Source organism: Dermacentor andersoni, chromosome 10 (genome assembly GCF_023375885.2).
Source record: "Dermacentor andersoni chromosome 10, qqDerAnde1_hic_scaffold, whole genome shotgun sequence".
NCBI classification, from domain to species: Eukaryota; Metazoa; Arthropoda; class Arachnida; order Ixodida; family Ixodidae; genus Dermacentor; species Dermacentor andersoni.
In genome coordinates this window covers 64,358,376-64,377,292 of record NC_092823.1, presented here as the reverse complement: position 1 = coordinate 64,377,292, position 18,917 = coordinate 64,358,376, and the positions used below count along the sequence as shown (strand labels likewise).

At 47.1% G+C, this 18,917-nt stretch overlaps 2 protein-coding genes across 3 annotated transcripts in view; one reads left to right on the top strand and one right to left on the bottom strand.

The window, feature by feature from the left end:
* Positions 1 to 3,440: 3,440 nt before the first annotated feature.
* Positions 3,441 to 5,659, bottom strand: mRpL43 (mitochondrial ribosomal protein L43). Its single transcript, XM_050191002.3, has 2 exons — positions 5,175 to 5,659; positions 3,441 to 3,660 (listed from the first exon to the last, which is right to left on the bottom strand). The coding sequence occupies exons 1-2, from the start codon at positions 5,548 to 5,550 to the stop codon at positions 3,500 to 3,502; spliced, it is 537 nt and encodes a 178-aa protein (XP_050046959.1). The 5' UTR covers positions 5,551 to 5,659; the 3' UTR covers positions 3,441 to 3,499.
* Positions 5,660 to 5,827: 168 nt separating this feature from the next.
* LOC126543869 (uncharacterized) overlaps positions 5,828 to 18,917 on the top strand; it is a 64,455-nt gene continuing 51,365 nt past the window's right edge. For both annotated transcript variants that reach the window (XM_072284888.1, XM_055062413.2), the window contains exon 1: positions 5,828 to 6,145. The gene's annotated coding sequence lies outside the window, so the exon portion shown is untranslated. The remainder of the gene's footprint in view (positions 6,146 to 18,917) is intronic.

The window sequence follows — 18,917 nt, the reverse complement described above, 5'->3', positions numbered from 1 at the left end:
CATAACCACGTGTGCACATTTCTTTTGCAGCTAACAAACCAGTCAATGGTATGATTAACTATCAGTAGGCTGTGTTTCCTGCATCGAGGGAATTTCCTTAGCAGATACAGAGCAATGAAAGCGCCGTTGGTGTTCTCCTGCGCATGGCATACGCCTTATGTATAGTTCATTTTAATCCTACCTTAAATGTGATAAAATAGTGGCATTTTCAAATTGCAGAGTACAGAGATAGTGGCAAATGTGGTGCAAGATTCCCAGGTTTGTTTATTTTCTAGCAATGGTTCTGATGTTCTCTTGGTCTTGTTGACGTGCCTTTATTATGGTATATTGGAATATGATACAATGTAAATAACCATCTCTTAGGTGTATGCCATGCCAACAGCATGTGCATATGAATGTGTGAGTGCACATTATAGATTCAATTGCTTCAGGAAATTCGCCGGATGCAGGAAGTACAACAAACTGACGGCTAATGACTCTGCTCACCAGTTTTCTATTCGATAGGGAAATGCACATGTGTGTAGTTACATGGCAGCACCTCATTCCTTTTTTCCCCATTTTGTTAACACGAGTTCATATATAAATGCTTCAGAAAATGTTCCAAATTAAACCGTTGTTAGTTGCACTCTGTTACGCTTGTGTCCTGTCCTGAAGTGCGGGTTCAGCTGAAACAGTGTACATTTTTAGCAGAGCGTTCACGCTCCGCTCTGCTCGCATTTCACATGCACAGGTGGCTGCAGAGAACTGCATTGATTTCGCTTTCCTAACAAGCGCATCTCTTGGAAACGCGAGCAGATGTACTCTCAGCTTTACTGCAAGATGACACAGAGGCCAAATCGATATGCACCTTGACACTCCGCTCAATCAGCTCGGTAGAAGAGCATGGGCATCGTTCTACCAGGTTCTACGTTTCGCTGCTGGTATGAGCACGATGGGCAAGGATACGCCTGCCCAGAGCGTGTCAGCTGCCCTCCCGACTGTCACTTGCTTCCTACGTCGCAGCTCTTGCTCCTCCTACACCCCCCCCCCCCCCCCTAAAAAAAAATTAAATTATGGGGTTTTACGTGCCAAAACCACTTTCTGATTATGAGGCACGCCGTAGAGGAGGACTCTGGAAGTTTCGACCACCTGGGGTTCTTTAACTGCACCTAAATCTAAGTACACGGGTGTTTTCGCATTTCACCCCCATCGAAATGCGGCCACCGTGGTCGGGATACTCCTACTCCACCACTACATAGGGAGGATGCTCCCTATGTGGCTGAGATTTTATCATTGTAATGCTGTTGCATTTAAGGGGCAATAAAGAAAGAATTTGAGCAGTACTAGTAAATTATTCTTCTATGATACCAAAAAAAGGAGAGAGAGAAACAGAGAGAGAAAAGCCATTTTAATGTTATAGAAAACTTCGTAAGCCAGAAAAAATGCGAAAAATAAAGACTGATGGTGATGGCACCTTGAAGCACCTGCACCAGCTTACTGTGATGTCGTGGATTTTATGCTGTACGTGCAGGCTATAGTTAATCTTTTATGGCTAAATGTCGCGTAGCGTTCCTGTCAGGCCGCGCTGGCAGGCCACAAAGGAGTGGAGCATGCAAGACGACAAGCACACCCTTTCAGAACCAAACACCAAGTGTTTTATTCTTCACGCACCCCATCGCTCCTGCCCAGAGGGCAGCACTGGTCGGCTGATATGTGGCGACTACTACACTAAAGATGGAGTACACCATATTGCGAAGGAGCCTAAGACTGAAATATGGAAGTTTCAAGAACTTTTACTGTGCTGCCACAATTGGCCAGAATACAAAAAGAGATACTTTGAAACCCGTGACATAACACTGACTTACCAGCACTGGTGTTCTGGCATGAAATTCAAAAGCTTTCAGCTTCATTTTCTAGTCTTAATCAGTAGTAAATCTATTATTGTGAAATTTGCGAGAACAGAGTCTTGAAGGAATACTTTGTCAGTCTAAACAGACTCCCACTGTCGTGGCGATGCCACAGTGCCGGCGGTGGGTGCTCCTTGCTGCCTCACGCGTGATCCATGGCTCTCCGCTCCTCTATCTCCGTGTCACGCGGCTGTACAGCTCTAGGCCGCGTCACTCGCTTCCCCGTTTGCGAGGCGCGTTCCTCAGTGGCATTTGACACCCCCGGCAGTGTTTGCGCCTGGCTGTCTATCTCTCTTCTTCCCCTATACCTCCCCTTACCTGGCGCAGTGCCGTTTCAGTGACTCAAAGGACAGTTATAGCACTTCGTCCCCTTACTTCTACTTCCCATCCCAACCTTGTGCGGCCACATTGACGCCTGTCTGTGAGTGAATAAGTTTGTGACCTCTACTCAATACCCCTGTTCTCCACCCGTTCCCTCATCCCACATCAGAAGAAACATTAAATAGTAATTGCTAGTCTTCCCCCCTTCCTGTCCGCGGCAGTGAACTACTATAAGATGGCGCGTCGCTGGAGCACCGGCTCGATAGCGGCGGATCACGGTGTATGCTGCCCAATCCGAAATGCACAACCGCCTCCGTTCGGCACTGCGTGTTCTGTAGCAGTTACCTGCTGTTGAAATAAGGCAGCCGCTGTGCTCAAACATCGCATTACCAAGAAGCGTAATCGTCGGCCACTTTTTTTCAGTAGTTGTACTAAAATGATAGTGACAGATGACGCATAAAGAAACAATGCAGTGTCTACTAAATCATTTGACTAAGCATTTTTGCCAGAAGTAAGCGGTACCAGTCAGATAGTGAGGATCCATGCGAACGATAATTATTGTTCCTGTGAATCTTTGTTTCGCCTGTGTAATCGCTTCTTGACGCAGCTTCCTCATACCTGAAATTAGTAACACATTGCAGACTATATCTCACAGGATCACACAGCAGGCAAGTCTTGTCCTACCATGCATAATAAAGTGGTGAAAGAATACTTTGTCGGCCTAAAGTTATTTAGTCTTTCTCTTCAGTCATATGTATAATAATTCCTCAGTATGAAGTTTGATTAACTGAAATTATTTAGTACAAGGTCTAAAGTAACTCTCTCGCATACTTTTTACGACTTCATTCAGCAGAAATATTTGCTCAGGTAAGTTAGTTCCAAGTGTGGTTTGACTGTTCTTTCTGTAGCTGTTGCAGAGACGAAGTAGTATGCATGCCACAGTGAAGAGCTAGTAGCTAGTTGCAGCCACAGGTGTGACTGCTTTACACTGCAAAGGATGGAAGAGTAAGAATGCCATACACAAGAATTTGTGTGCATGACTTCTATTCCAAGCTGCATCACGAGAATTTCATCAACATCATCAAAATAATTTGTCTAGCGGTAATGATATAGTACCAGCGCTGGGGTTAATGATGCTGCTACTTATCATTCAAGATAAGCATTTTGTGAAGTGCAGGAAACATAGGGCAGCATTACTAAAATGGGAATTCATAGCAGAAACAATCACAGCAGTAACAGAAAAAAAAACACGTTTTATTTGCTTACTAGTACTGAAAGTCGTAACACAGCTATCATTCCTTTGCTTGTGATGTCTCTGGGCTGTCTTGGGCAGCCAATTCCTTGAGCTGCTCGGTTGCGCTTGGAAATACAGATTTGAACTTGCCCAGTTCCTCGTTTGGAAACTTGGTGAGGTTCTGCTCTGTTGGCCGGTTCGTGAATGGTGTCCAGAAACCTAGGCAAGGTCAAATTAAAGGAAGGATTAAAAGAAGAACGAGAGGATACATATACTGAGACCGTAAGCGAGCTTAGGGATATATTTTTTGAAGTAGGTCCTTATAGCTGACTATGTTAGGAACACGGAAAACAAATGTTGTGTTTAAATACCAGTGTTAGATGCCAGAAGCAGGACCTACATGTATGCAGAAAAAGGTTGACCATCTCCTTGTGTTTGGTACAATAAAAACAGCTTTCTTTGGATAAACATAGAGATGAAGATAAAACATTGTGTGCCATGCTGATTCTGAGTCCTGAATTTTCACGTCCTTTTGCAGTATTCAAAACACACTTCATGGTTGCCATTTGTCCTCTGTTACGACAAAACGGCCTATGTGATCCGAACTAGTAGACAACATGGACCACTGGGTTGGTGTAGGACGCTATATAGCTAGATAGGCATAAAATGCAAGAAGTAGGCAAAGAATGGTAATTGCGTTAACAATGCTACGTTATTCGTCCATACTAGTACATAATCAACATTCGAATACCTGATGCAGAAATGCTCAGCTTTTCTCTCAGATCCTGCAGTAAGTAGACTTTTGAGGCACACTTCAGAAACGATTTAGGCCGCACTTGGGGCAAGTGTTCTGGGATGTTCTTACAGATTGTGTTATCTCTGTTCAGCAACAGAACTGAAACGAACTGTCTCCACGACGACAGTGCACCTCTTCACTCACTTCAAAGTTCGGAAGTGCCCTTCTCTGTTAGGGGGTTTTAGTCATTCTGTATGATGATGATATGTGGTGTTTAATGGCGCAAGGGCCAGGTGTGGCCAAAGAGCGCCATATCATTCTGTATTACCACATTGGAAAGCATCTGGCATTGTACAGGATTACCCCACTTCATATTATTCACACGGCTGCTAAGGCAAAACTAAAGCTCTCTTATAACATGACCTATCACCAAATGCCTTTATTCAGGTGGCCAGAGATTTCACTTTGCCAATAGCGTCTGCTCTTGGTTACTGAAGCATTACCTACAGCACAATGGAGAGAAAATACGTGGAGCAACCACATAAATTTTTAAATTGTTTGCTATCAGTAGTCATTGAGACCATGGCGGCTCGATTGCACACATTTAGCGAGTTTAGTTTTCGCAATTTGCTTTTAATAATGAGCAAGAGACCTTGCGTTTTGCAACGGCAGCAACCTTGGATTTTTCCCTGCATCAGCCTCCATGATCATTATTAGTGGTTTTAATGGGGCCTCTAAAAGCAAGCAAAAGATAGGTCGTGCTACGTTCAGCGTGCTAATGTTAACGGTGCACTGCATTTTTTTCTTCTGGTGCGAGTAGTTCGAGAATCAGGGACCTTAGTGCATCACGGCAGCCCGTGCCACCTGGTTTGTTAGCGCTAGGAAACTTTTTCCTCGTGTTTAAACGACACTGGTCGCCGTAAACGCGTTGAAAGCCGCAGTTGTGCCGCTGTCCACGCTGGAATGAGCCCATCAGCCGAGACAACGCGGTACGGACCTTGGATGCTCGGGTAGTCGGTGCGCAAGTACTTGTTGATGAGCGCGATGGGCTCGCCGGAGCGCGTGCGAAAGTGGTCGATCCACTTGACGAGCTCGCTCGCCGTGAGGTCGTTGGCGCGCATCATGTCGCGTTGGCCGTTCAGGTACTCTCCCACGATGTACGGGTCGCGGTGCCGGCGTGGCTTCAGGTACACCACGATGCCCGGGTTTTCGCGAGCGAAGTTTACCAGCTCCCGCTCGATGTACTCGCGCATTCCGCGGCTGCTGCCGTGCGTCTTGCAGAAGGTCAGCGTGAGCCGCTGGAGCTGGCACACGTATCGGCCGACGCCGTTGTACAGCGGCGCCTTAATATAGGTGATCGTTTTGTGGGCCATGTCGCAACGTTCGTGCCGAAGCAGGAATCGTAGTTCGGTACTAGTTACTCGACAGCTTCGCCACTTTAAACGCGCTAGTGCGTGCTTCGCAAGAAGGCCGCCATCTTGAAAGCATCGGTTGGATCAGGTTCGGATTGCTGTCTACAGCGGGAAACTAATCCGAAGCCTGCGTTTGTTGTTTCGGTATGCTGAATCTGGCGGGTGTTTGAGCTCGGCAGCCACGTACCCGAATCCAGCGCTCGATCCAAGACCGGCTGGCTTCGCGAGTTCGCGCCAGAGTCGAAAAGGGCGCTCGCTGTGCGGCGGTTCGTGTGCGGGCGTTTACCGTTGAGCGTGGGGTTGAGTGGTGCAAGCTGTGCAAGTGTTCCCCGCGTCGGTTCACCATGCGGCGGCATCCGGTCAGCGTGCGAGCGCGGCCGCGGTACAACAGCGTCCGCGATCGTCGTCCGAGCTGACGCCGCCGGGGGAACGATCGCCGATCAGCTGCGCCAGTGCACGGCGGCGTCGCTCGCGCCGGCGCCAAAAACTGCGACGCCGAGCGACGTGTTCATCGTTTCCGGGAGACGGCGGCGACCGACGTCAACAACAAGATCAGGTAAAGTTTGGTTCTTCGCCGTCTGCTCCCTCGCTCTCCTCCCAACTTATTTGCAAGCGCGAACGTGCCACCCGTCTTGTAGCGTCGCTTGGGCAACCCCCCCTACTCCGCCGCTGGCTCGCCCGACGCGACTAACCAGCCTGCGCGCTGCGAAACCGCTACGTTGTGCATTGCGGGTTCTTCTTTCCCTGTTCTTTTTCTTCTCTTGTTTAACTGGTTCCGTTGGGGCGTTTTCTTTTTTTCTTTTTCTTCCGACCCGATCCCACCGCGAGCGTGCAAATGCGGAGCATGCCGTAGCGCGGGCTGACGAGCGCGCGCTAGTCTGCGAACGCGGCAACATCCAGAAGAACGCGGTATTCTGCGATCACTGCCGGGGCTGCCCTCGGAATCGGCCTCCACCACGCCGAACCTGAGCCTGATCACCTCGAACTGTGCATTTTCCACGGTACGCCACTGGCATTTCCTTTTTTTTTTTCGTAGCTTTCGATCGCGATGTTTCTGCAACGCAGCGTGCTAGCAGAAGCAACCGCGTCGCTTTGGCGCGACCCTCGGGGGTGATCGAATCGGCGATGCGACCTATTGCGCGCCAGCGTTGAATTTTTTTTTTCCGCGGGTCTCTCCCCAACTCCCCGTGTCTTGCGATTGAAGCGTAAGTGCGTCCGAATTTTCGCGCTTTTGCGTTCTTAGGTCAGCAGTGCAATGCTAACGTGGCGATTGGCTAATTCTTTTTTTTTCTTGCTCCCTCGGAGGGTGCTGTTCCCGTTTTTTTTTCTTCTTATTCATCGGATGTGCTGGCTTTTTTAACTCGCTACTTTATCAACGTGTGTCCTCTGTTCTGGTTATAGTGGTTTCCGTCTTCTGTGTTTCTAATGTACTGGGGAAGTCCCCTACGGACCATCGCGGGAGCTGTTCCGACCTGTTCGCACCGGAACCCGCCCAAAAAAATTTCCGACTCTGCGATGGTGGCCAGTAGCTCGTGCGTAGCATATTGGTATCGTCTTTTTTGTCGCGTGCATGATCATTCTTTTTCTTTATTAACACCGTTTCTTTAGTACGCTTGCGGAGGAGGTCCGACTCTTTTTTTTTTTCTTTTTCTCGGCTCAATTTATCAGATATCATTGGTAATCGCTTGTAATGCGACTAACGTCCGCTTCTCGTTAATTCAGGCAGCTTTTCGGATTACCGTGGGGTTGCACTCGCTAAATGGGTAAAATCTGACCCTAGGTTACATTTATCGTATCACCACAGATTGGTGCTCGTAATCCGCCTGACTTTTACATGTGTTCCAGGTTAATTTCTAGCACTGAATGTCCTCATCAGGTAGACGAAATCAGAATGTAATTTCGTCCACTGATTAATTGACAGCGCGGTGTATTTGGACTTCGTCGATTATTTGCCAGAATGTGTGACATATTGCTGCCGTCTCCTGCGGGCTATGCCTTCCCCGCCTGATTCATCAGTCGGCTCTCACTCGATTGCGCAATTCCTATGTCTTATGCTAAGATGCGCCCCTCCACCTCCGTTTTTTTTTATTTTTGTTTAGTCAGAAAAGTCAAAGCGCTGAAATTGATAGCACTGGTGTTCTGGCATATTGCGATTTTCATTTTTAGTTTTAGCGAGAAAATGCTTTACTTGAATTGCAGTACCGCGAACATGATTTTCCGAGCTTTCGTCCAAGCTTGGGGCTGTATGCTTAGCAACAAAATGATTTGATTGCGTACATATCCTTGTCGGCTACTTCGACTCAGTGTCGTCACTGATCGCGCGTCACAGTAAACATTTTTCTTGTGGGAAACCGATATTCTCTTTGCTGTCGACCGTATAATGTGCACAGCGGCCGTCGTCGAAGCCCGCGATTATCTCTTGTAGTATCGCCTATTTTGTTCGATCTTTTGCTGATTAGAGCAACTGGCGTCGAATTTACTGTTGCGAGGTGACCATGTGATGTTCTTATAGGGACAAAAAAAGAAAAACTTAAAAAAAAGGATAGGTCCTTAATGTAGACTGCTCTTAAGCAGTGCCGTATTTTCCGTGCCACGCGATACGCTTTGCAGCACTCCGACGCTTATCTGAAGTTATCTGAAACAATGCCGAGTCCGCGGGAGCCAAGAGGCGGCAATGAAAGTGCACGACATCATGTGTCGCGTGGCTGTCGATTGCTCTGCTTCAACGGGGGCAAACTTCATCGGCCGATGCTTTATTCCTTCTAACGCCTCTTACAGACGCAGCGGTGCTGTTTTCTCAAACATCACGCTCTATAAAGCACACGGTCGTGATCGTGAGTCGCGTCATGATGTGGCCTTCGTAAAAGAAGGGAGGGAAAAAGAAAAACGCCGTTGGCGGCGAAGATAGGCGCGGTCGTTGTGTGCCGTCTGTTTCAGCGTTTTTCGTTCTCGCGCGATCTGTTGGACTTGCTGATGGTGCTGTTTTTGTTATTTCTTTTCCGCTGCCTCGTTCCCTTCGTGGACGGTGCACCCTGAAAGTCTTGAGAATCTTCGCATCCGTCCGTGCATTCTCTATCTTATCGCGCAGCCCACAGAAGCGAGCGTTTTTGCCTCGTTTTTTCGCTGACCCGCCACGAATTTGGGCCGTCTGCTCTCGGCACGGGATGGTAATTGTCGCCTGCTTGCTCGCCAACACGGTGTTCATTCACGTTTGAGCACCCCTATCCCGTAATTCAAGTTATTTAGCCGTTTTCCTACCATTTTGTTCTCTTTATCGCGTCTATTGTGCCTTCATTTGTTCGCACGTCCTCTCGCACCAGAAGACACGCGTTATATATTCAAATGGTGGACTTCTTTCCTGAAGCTAGTGTCGTAAAAACACTCATCGGGCACATCGTTCCACAATTTCATTTGCCCTGCAAGTACAGCTGCACTTTATCTTCTCACACTTGTGCGTTTTTGTGGTGACGATGTGGACAGTAGTGCAAAAGCACGTTTTAGTCAGACGGCAGGGTAATCTATATAGCGTTGTGACGTTATCACCAGCAGTGTCTTCTGAAGCGGTGTGCAAGCGTCAAGACCCGTTTACTGTTCCAGATTTGTTGCAACGCTGTATATTAACGAGAACCGGCTTCGAGCTGGCAGAAATGCTCGCGCATTGTACTTTTCTGATCTCTGATTGTTCCATTCAGACGGTAATTCGCAAGCGGATCAGCGGCGAACAGTAGACGACACCTCTTTTTTTTTTTTTTTTTTTAAATGAGAAGCAGAAAGCAAAACTGGCAATACAGAGACGTACGCGTCAGCAGTGGCTAACGGTATGGCGTCGTCTGTCTTGTTCGTCTTTTCCGCGCTCTGAGCGATAACGAGCCACCCCTGCAGCAGTAGACGTTTCGATAAGCGTCCTCTGGTTCTCGTTCCCGATTGGCTTGCACGGCCAGTGGCTTTTGATTCACTACGCAGCACGCGGCCAGTGTCCGAGGTTCAACACGGCATGACGCCACGGTTGCCAACTCAAACCGTCGGCAACTGTGCGGTGTTGTGGAAAAGCCGATTGGGCCTCAACCAGGAGTGTAACATGCTGCCGAACCTTTTCTATTTTTTATACATGAATCACTTCATAGCGATTGCCGAGGCGCAGTTAGAAAGCAGGCCTCCGAGAGCGATGGTGTCGTGGCGTCGCGGCGATGCCCTCTTCCCTCACGCAGCACCGGGCGCGCGTGCCCTTTCCCCAGCTCTGCTCCCTCGAAGCGGCCACGTGACGCGGTGTCGTGGCCAATGGGAATTCAGGTGCCGTTTCGATGCTACAGACGCCGGAATTTTTCGCTCAATTTGATGCTTTCCCGTCAAAAAGCGTTGTTGCGCGTGACGTCACCGCGCTTTGCCGTGTTCGATTAGCCCCAAGGAGAGGACGGTTCAACCAGCATGCGAATGATGGTTAGTACGTATATGCTTGCCTGAACTTCGTCCTTCTGGAGTTAAAACGGCTTCGTGACTCGTCATTTTCAAGAAATTACTGCATTATATAATAGTTAAATAAACATAAAAATTGTCCAACGGCAGGATTCGAGCTCCGGAACTCTAGCAGAGAAGCCCGATATTGAAACCATTACACCACGGATGCCATGCGGCCACAGATTTCACTTTGCCAATAGCGTTTGCTCTTGGTTACTGAAGCATTACCTACAGCGCAATGGACAGCAAACACGTGGAGCAGCCACATAAAGCTTAAAAATTGTTTGCTATCAGTAGTTATTGAGACCATGGTGGCTCGATTGTGTATAACTAGCGAGTTTAGTCTTCACGATTTGCTTTTAATAATGAGCAAGTGTCTGTGTTTTGCAATGGCAGCAACTTTGCATTTTTCGCTCTGTCAGCCTCTACGATCATTATTAGTGGTTTTAATGGGGCTTCTAAAAGCAAGCAAAAGATATAAAAAGAGCGCGATAGTCGCCCCAGGAGGCATGTGAACGCCACTACAACATATACGGTATTTTCATCGTGATGATTAATCACTGTAACTTGTTTAATGATGTCTTCATGCCATGCGGAATTGAAGCGGAACCGCTTCAATTAGCTGCGATTATGCGTGTTCGCAGAGTCTTATTGCCCTCTGCATTAAAAAAATGTATAGATTGATTTAAAATGCTTTAGGGCAATGAAGGCAGATAAACCGCGATAAAGGGAGCCACAAGACCGTCTGAAGTCACAAGCACCAAAGTCAGACAAATCCATGTATTTCTAACCGTCATTCCTATGGTGGCTGAACGATCGCAGCAACACAGTTCCCTCTAGTAATAATAGTAGGTGACCATATGGGCATGACTTGTGTCCTGCGAATTTAAGGATACACGTGTACCCCTTGTTTCTCCTTATTTGGCACATCCATCATCATCAGCAGCCTGGCTACGCCCACTGCAGGTCAAAGGCCTCTCTCATACTTCTCCAACTACCCCGGTCATGTGCTAAATGTGGCCATGTTGTCCCTGCAAACTTCTTAATCTCATCCGCCCGCCTAACTTTCTGCCGCCCCCTGCTACGCTTCCCTTCTCTTGGAATCCAGTCCGTAACCCTTAATGGCCATCGGTTATCTTCCGTCCTCATTACATGTCCTGCCCATGTCCTTTTCTTTTTCTTGATTTCAACCAAGATGTCATTAACTCGCGTATGTTCCCTAACCCAATCAGCTCTTTTCTTATCCCTTAACGTTACACCCATCATTCTTCTTTCCATAGCTCGTTGCGTCATCCTCAATTTAAGTAGAACCCTTTTGGTAAACCTCCAGGTTTCTGCCCCGTACGTGAGTACTGGTAAGACACAGCTGTTATACACTTTTCTCTTGAGGGATAGTGCAAACTGCTGTTCATAATTTGAGAATGCCTGCCAAACGCACCCCAGCCCATTCTTATTCTTCTGGTTATTTCAGTCTCATGATCCGGATCCGTGGGCACTACCTGCCCTAGGTAGATGTATTATTCCCTTACCACTTCCAGTGCCTCGCTACCTATCGTAAACTGCTGTTCTCTTCCGAGACTGTTAAACATTACTTTAGTTTTCTGCAGATTAATTTTTAGACCCACCCTTCTGCTTTGCCTCTCGAGGTCAGTGAGCATGTATTGCGATTGGTCCCCTGAGTTACTGGCACATCCATTCAGGGGTTATGGGGCAAGAATTCGACACGTACCCACTAAGGAAATTGTTTACACTCTGAGCAAGACAGTAGCAAGTTGTCTATATTCGGGCGTACACTTAGTATGGCCCATGTTGTCTGCTGGGATACTTTGGAACCGCTAGGTTATCTGCAGGCCCACGCACCGGCGCCGCGTATTGATTCAGTGTGCAGGCCCTCATGCTTACGGAGTTTCCAAAATACTTCCAGTTAAGCCCATTTGGTCAACACAAGTTACGATTGCCTACGAGCATATATGACTCGCCCAGCTGGGACCAGTCTTGCTGTTAGAGTTGCAATGTTTAAAGTGTCAATTTCACTGTTAAGTGCAACATGAAAGCTGCATGCGTGAGCTGTGGACACATGGGGCACGTTCACCATATGAAACGCATCGAGCATGTGCATGCCTATGTAGTAAACTTTAGGACAGAAATACTTCTTTTTTTTTTTTGCTTGGCTAACTTGACTGTCGAAAACGCGGGGACCGGAAGGTTTCTGGGCTCATGAACGCACTGCTACCACAGAGCGGACAAACGGATCTTCCAAATTTTGAAATAGCTCGACGAAATACTGCTTTTTTTTTTTTACATGCCGATACCACGATGCGATTATGAGGCATGTGCGTCCTTGAGGGCTGTACCCTCCTGATCGATTTTGATCCCAATACACGAATGTTTTTCTTTCTTTTTTTTGCACTTCGCCCGCATCCAAGGGCGGCAGCCGGGATTGGATTCGAACCCGCGATCGACCTCGCGCTCTGGCTTTGGCTTGGCGCTGTTTGACCACAACTGGACCTCGCGGGAAAAAAAAGAAAATAAAAAACTCAATAATCATCGTCATCTCGAGCTCAGTAGCGCGAAACCGAACTTTCGGCCGCTGGTATACATAACGCTTTTACGAAACAGTTTCCCGAACAATTGTTTTTTTCGTTTCTCTGTGACGTAGATCCTTCTTGCTTCAACCTGTTTGGAACGTCCGTATACAGTGAACAGAGAAAGAAACAAAAATTACTTAATTAAGCCGTCAGCATATTGAGTAATAAAGCACTTTTTTTTTGTTTTCTCTTAGCAAATTCTAGCATAGCTTCGATCGGTGGGTATGTCGACGCTAGTGAGCGAGCGTGAAAAGAAAGAAACACGCGCACAACACAAAAGAAATGGACACGTGATGAGTGTGCGTGCGTGGGTGTTTGCGCTTATATACTTCTTGCGTCAGGTGGGCGGGCACCAGCTGTACGCCTAGGCCCCCTCAGAGAGTCCTCTTTAAGTCGTATACCTTGGCAGATAACGTCGGTGCAAGTGTGTTAATCCTCTCCCATAGTATCTATAGCCGTTATTCCGTCTTCTCTCAGCAACGACGCTTGGACGCTATCAGCCCAGCGGGCCACCGGGCTGCAGATGGTTTTGATTAATACAAGCCTTCTTCCTCCGCCATTTTTATGTCTAGTCGTGGGCGTCGTATAGCTGTCAGCGCGCGCGTGGCGCGGCCGCGTTGCCCGTGTATAAAGTTGCACTCGTCACACTTGCATCGCGTTGCGCCTCGACGCGGCGTGCGCTTAGCGGTGCACTATAGAAACAGCTGTGCACCCTTTGGGGTGTGTATCTGCCACACAACGATGATCGTCATCTGTCTCGCCCGCATTTCCTTTCTTTAACGCTGCGAGCCCGGTACTTTCAAGTCACGGACGGCATGCCCGTTATCAGCATGACAGAGCATTCTCGACAGGGAAGTATAGCGAGCGCAGTGTTTTCAAAGGAAGGAAACGCAAGCAAGGCAGATGACGATTATCGTTGTGTGGCAAACGGGTGTAATTTTGCTTAAGGGTGTGTACATCCACTGCGCTCTTAAACTAATGTACACCCTCTGGGGTGTATATTGGCCACACAACGATAATCGTCATCTGTCGTGCTTGCGTTTCCTTCCTTGAAAACGCTGCGCTCGCTACTTCCCTGTCGAGAATGCTCTGTCATGCTGATAACGCGCATGCCGTTCGTGACTACATACATACATACATACATACATACATAACGTTGTGTGAGCGCCGGGTGTAAGGTCCACTAAAAACCGGCCCATATGGCGCAGGACATGGGGTGCATATCCTGTCATATAGTATCCATATCCTAGACTTTCACTGGGTCACGGGGCTCGTTTTAGGTGCTCGTGTGCCCAAGCAGCGCGTTGGTCTTCAGCTTTCCGTATTCTGAGCCATTTCCACGGGCAACAATGGCGGCGATTGTCCTTCAGTCTGTAGGTCTAAAAAAATGTCAATTTCAGCTGTAGCTCTTTCGTGGCGCATTTACAGTTGTCTCTCAGACGGAAAAACGTCGCACGGATGCTGGACTGCATTGACACTGGTCGAAGCTGTAGGCGCTTTTTTTACGCGGTCAAAAATTTATGTTCTATTCGCCTTGAAGTACGATTAGGATACCCCTGTCACACTGGGTGTTTTAATGTCATTCGAACCGAATGGCATTAGCATCGAATGACATTATCCGGTTGCTACACAGCGATATTTAATGCCATTAGCACCGAATGACTTCCGCAATCAAATGAGTTCGAGAAACTCATTCGGCTTCGCACTCGGAGCGAATGTGTACTCTCAACCCCAGAAACTAAGCAAAACAGGACAGAGTATTTGCAAATTGAAAACCGTACTCGTATAGAAATAATAACGTTTGGGTGTTTTAATGGTTCTGTTACTTTAATAAAGAGACAAAATATGTGCGGCCGGCTGTGGCAAAATGTTGTTACTCTCCAGCTCAGCAGCGTCTGGCCGCCGCCCATGCCGCCGCCACTCTGCTCGTCGGCCATAGAACGTCTAATCGCTTCCTCCGATTATTACGCCTTCTCGTAATGCAAAGTACGCACGAACTAATCGCTTCACCTACTGCAACTTAGCGTCGTCGTCCAGCATCGTCATGTCAGCCATTTTGTTTGTTTTCAATTTATCGGCTACTCAGGTGGCTAAGCCTTGTTTTGGCTTATAGTGGCCACATGGTCTCAAATAGAACAACTTTTTTTTATAGGCATTACTAAAATATTTTTTTTTTCAGTGAAGTGACGTCCCAAATTAAAGTACATTTAAATATATGGATTGCTTATGCAAGCACTTTATACCTACCTTGTTCTACTTTCGGTGCCACGTATTTTTCGGAATTATCGCCATTGATATCGCCACCGAATGACATTAATTTTTCGAGTGTAGCACCTCCGCGGGCAAATGACATTCGTTGCACCGAATGCCATTCGATTCGAATGACATTAAAACTCCCAGTGTGACAGGGGTATAAGACTGCAAGTCGCGTTACTTGGATTGGATTGGATTCATGGCAGCAAACATGGTATTCGTGCCGAGTTTTATTTAATTAAGCATGGTGTATTTCAGTAGTGTTTGCCTGTCTGCTGACCTCGGATGTCATAGCTAAGCACCTTTGTGACCGTGGACGACTTCCTTTGCCATCGATGTTTCCAACATTATAGACATGCCCGAATTTCATAGCGCTTCGTTGCTTTTTTTTGTTTACGTCAGCCCCGTTACAGTAGCCCCGTGCTATAGTGCACAGATGGGAGACATTTCTTTAGCGTTGTTTTTCTTGTGTGCGAAATACGTTAAACAGCCGTTGAACCAATTTGCACCTTTTTCTATGTGCAAAGTACATTCTGTGCAAGAAGCACGTTCTTCAATTCGAGATGTCTATTCCGCAAATGTAGCTAAGCTTCTTTTTTTTTTTTTTTGCGTCCTTTTTCAAGAGCTTAATGCAACGAAATTTCACTCTTGCTAAAACTGGTTATAGATTATCGTGTAATACATGCACATACTGCCGAAGCAATCTTGGCCAATCCGCGAGCTGCTGGTCAGCGGATATGACGCAGATACCAGAGAACATGGCCTCCGAGATTTTCAGCGCAATTTCGGAGGCCAGGCAAGGGTACCGCGCTGGTTCTCAACGTTTCCGAGTTCTGCGACATTTCCGGAGAGCGCTAACACAAAAAAAAAGGCAAGTCTACTTTGGCGAAGATCTCGTGGTGCGCTTGTTCGCTCGTAATACTTCAAATGTAACGTGTTGTACGAGGGGCCGCTCCGTATCTGCGGTATTTAATGCTAGGCTTTCTTACGCGCCCCAAGATTTCGTTGCAGTTGACCTTGAAGCTGAGTTAAACCAAGACTTATTACTCTAGTCTACAGCGCAACAAAGACGAGAACGCAAAAAGAAAGAAAGAAATGGCGTTATGCGCGAAGTCGCTGTTACCTCGTGTTCCCGTCTTTCTACGCCCTGCAACAACGAAAAAGAAGAAAAGAAGCACGTTCTCGCAATGGCTGTAGCACTGTTGACTCATTTCGGTTCAGTAACTACTCCCCACCATCGGCTTACCTCAGTTTATCTGACTGCATTAACCTGACCTTGGTTATAGCTGGTTGAAACCTCGTCTGAAACTGGTTTCGCTGTACAACCCCCCCTTCCAGTTTCTTCTCTTTTAAACATGCACGCAAGAAAATGCAGGGAAGTGGCCCCGTAATTGCGCAGCCGTGCGCACCGCCTGCATTACTCGGCCCATGGCCTCAGATTGGCGCGCAAATCTCGGAGGCCGTGCTCACCTGTGCGAGAAAGTCGGTCGCGTGCTAGACGTAGAGAGGAGATCGCAGAGTATGTGTGTGTATATTTACTTGGGTACCCTAAAGGCCCTGAAGGGCATTACTAGGAGGGGGGTGGGGGAGGTGCAATACAATATCATTGTGTCAAATATAGAAACACCTGAACAAGCAAGAAGAAAGATATGAGTTGGGTAAAAGGAAAACACCGTGGTACAATGGAAGTTTAAGGACACATTCAGGATGCTATTCGTAGTTAAATCAGGCGCAACGAGTGGAATATTACACAATTCCGAATGCGCATAAATGACAGGAACGCCGAAATGAATATCGGAATTGGTAAGCACAGTAGCGTAGTATAAAGGTTGAGTGACACATTTAAATGTGCACGAGTAAACAAAGGAAAAAAGAGTGTTATTTAATTCTAAGAGACGCGCACACACAAAAACAGCCGTTATTCATGGAGGTGCTCCAGAAGCTCCCTTTGAAAACTAGCTGCATCAGTGCAAGCGACAATGTTCTCTGGTAGCGCGTTCCATTCCTTTATGGATTGCACTAGAGGTGAACATTGGTACTTTAGTCTACGAACAAATATGGGTTGCATTTCGTGTTCATGATCCCGCCTGGATGAAATGTGATGTGCCGGTTTAATGCGATCGGTTGCAAATGTTGACTCGCCGTAATATAAAGAGCGAAAAAATTTTAAACGCGAATATTTTTATATACGGAGTGTTTTATCTTTGACAGAATTAAAAAAAAAAGATCACCCGTGTCATGAACCGAAAGTTGCTTCATTCACATTTTTTTAAAGCTAGATGACTCTCAGAGGCAGACATTATTTGCTCAAGAACATAAAATTAAACACTTGATTAATTACAAGCTTTTGCTAATTAACTTCTAAACTAATTCCTTTACGTGGCACATATTACAATTTACGAAGTGTAGCCGTTGATGTTGCCATATTGGCTTGGAACGAATTCTGATGATGACAGCAGTTTCGAAATATGCTTTCCCAAAGTGTGCGACGAAATCCATTGGGCGTCCAGTAACCTTTGAGTTTCACTGCATAGAAAAATTGTTTTGTTAAAAAAAAAGTAAGTGGAACAACAGTCCATTTCCACTGGAAGTTTGACACCCGCCGTGGTTGCTCAGTGGCTATGATGTTGGGCTGCTGAGCACGAGGTCGCGGGATTGAATCTCGGCCACGGCGGCCGCGTTTCGATGGGGGTGAAATGCGAAAACACCCATGTACTTAGATTTAGGTGCACGTTAAAGAACCCCAGGTGGTCCAAATATCTGGAGTCCCCCACTACGGCGAGCCTCATAATCAGAAAGTGGTTTTGGCACGTAAAACCCTATAATTTAATTTTTTCTTAAGTTTGACGGCGCTTATCTGAAAATTGGTGTTATGTTCAAAATTAATTGCAAGTTGGTGTGCCTCTTGAAATCACTGGCTTCAATTGGTGGATTGGAATATGTGCGCTAAAGTAGTTAGTTGAAAAGTTCATTAGTTAAGTTTTGTGTTAAGTTCTGCGCGTGTGTGTGTAATCAAAGTTTTGTCTCCTTAGATTTGTTTCTCTTAGATGGCTGTGTACAATCGCAAGCATAAGTTTGGAGACCATGGCATCAAAAATATTTTTTTTTCTTGCACACCTTTGCAACGTGAAATTCCTTCGCTGCATCGCACTTTCCCAACACGCGTGCTTAGGCTGTACGATTTGATTATAAGCCGCCACGCAGAGGCAGTGAAGAAAAAAAAAAAACACGTCGCGGCACCATTGGTCTTCAAAGTTTTGCTCGAGACTGTACGTCGCGCACTGCGGAAACCCACTATAATAGAGTTAAACTGTAAATCGGCCGGCCTCTTCCAGCCTTTTGACTGCTTTTCCTGCTTTTTTTTTTTCATTGGCATATCCGTCGCACCGACCGGGGTGAAATTTTACTACCGCATGAACGCCGGAAATGAAGCCGACTTCAAAGTCAGCGGCTTGGCCGAAACGTGTCGGGTGCAGCGGAAGGCGTGACGTTGCAAAACGAAGCGGCCATCGCCCCCACGGCGTTGTAACCAAAACCTTTCCAGGCCGCTGTACTTCGGCGCTGTGTGGTCTGACCGGGGTTTTGCCATTCTGGGCAATGTCAAATTCCGCCATGTTTGTGCCATTCGCCGCGCCATCTGCTGCATGATTGGCTTACAAGGCAGCAACGCCTTCTCTGATTGGCTCGAAGCACGAACATGGCGGAATTAGCCAATGAGTCCACAACAGCACCCCGGGAGTGTATACTGTGGCGAAAGTTAATTTCTGCACTGTTGTCAGCTCTGACTGGCTCATGCGACAGCTAAGCCGTTTCTGGTTGGCTGGAAACAATTGGAAACATGTCAGAATATGGCGCCGGCCAGAATAGCACTTCAGTGCGGCCCATCTATGCGCCGGTGTTACCACGAGCTGGTAGAGAAACGTACGCAGAAACGTTATGATACTTGAGGAGAGTTCGGTAAAAGCTCGTAGGTGGGAATGCATGTACGTTTCCTTTGTCTACTGCACAATTTGTCTATAGTCCAATTCTAGA

What these genes read in the sequence shown, in the direction of transcription:
- mRpL43 (XM_050191002.3), bottom strand. Translation starts at nt 5,550, where the DNA reads ATGGCCCACAAAACGATCACCTATATTAAGGCGCCGCTGTACAACGGC. An exon ending in CGACTACCCGAGCATCCAAG is followed by an intron (nt 3,661 to 5,174) that starts GTCCGTACCGCG and finishes GACCTTGCCTAG; the next exon opens with GTTTCTGGACACCATTCACG.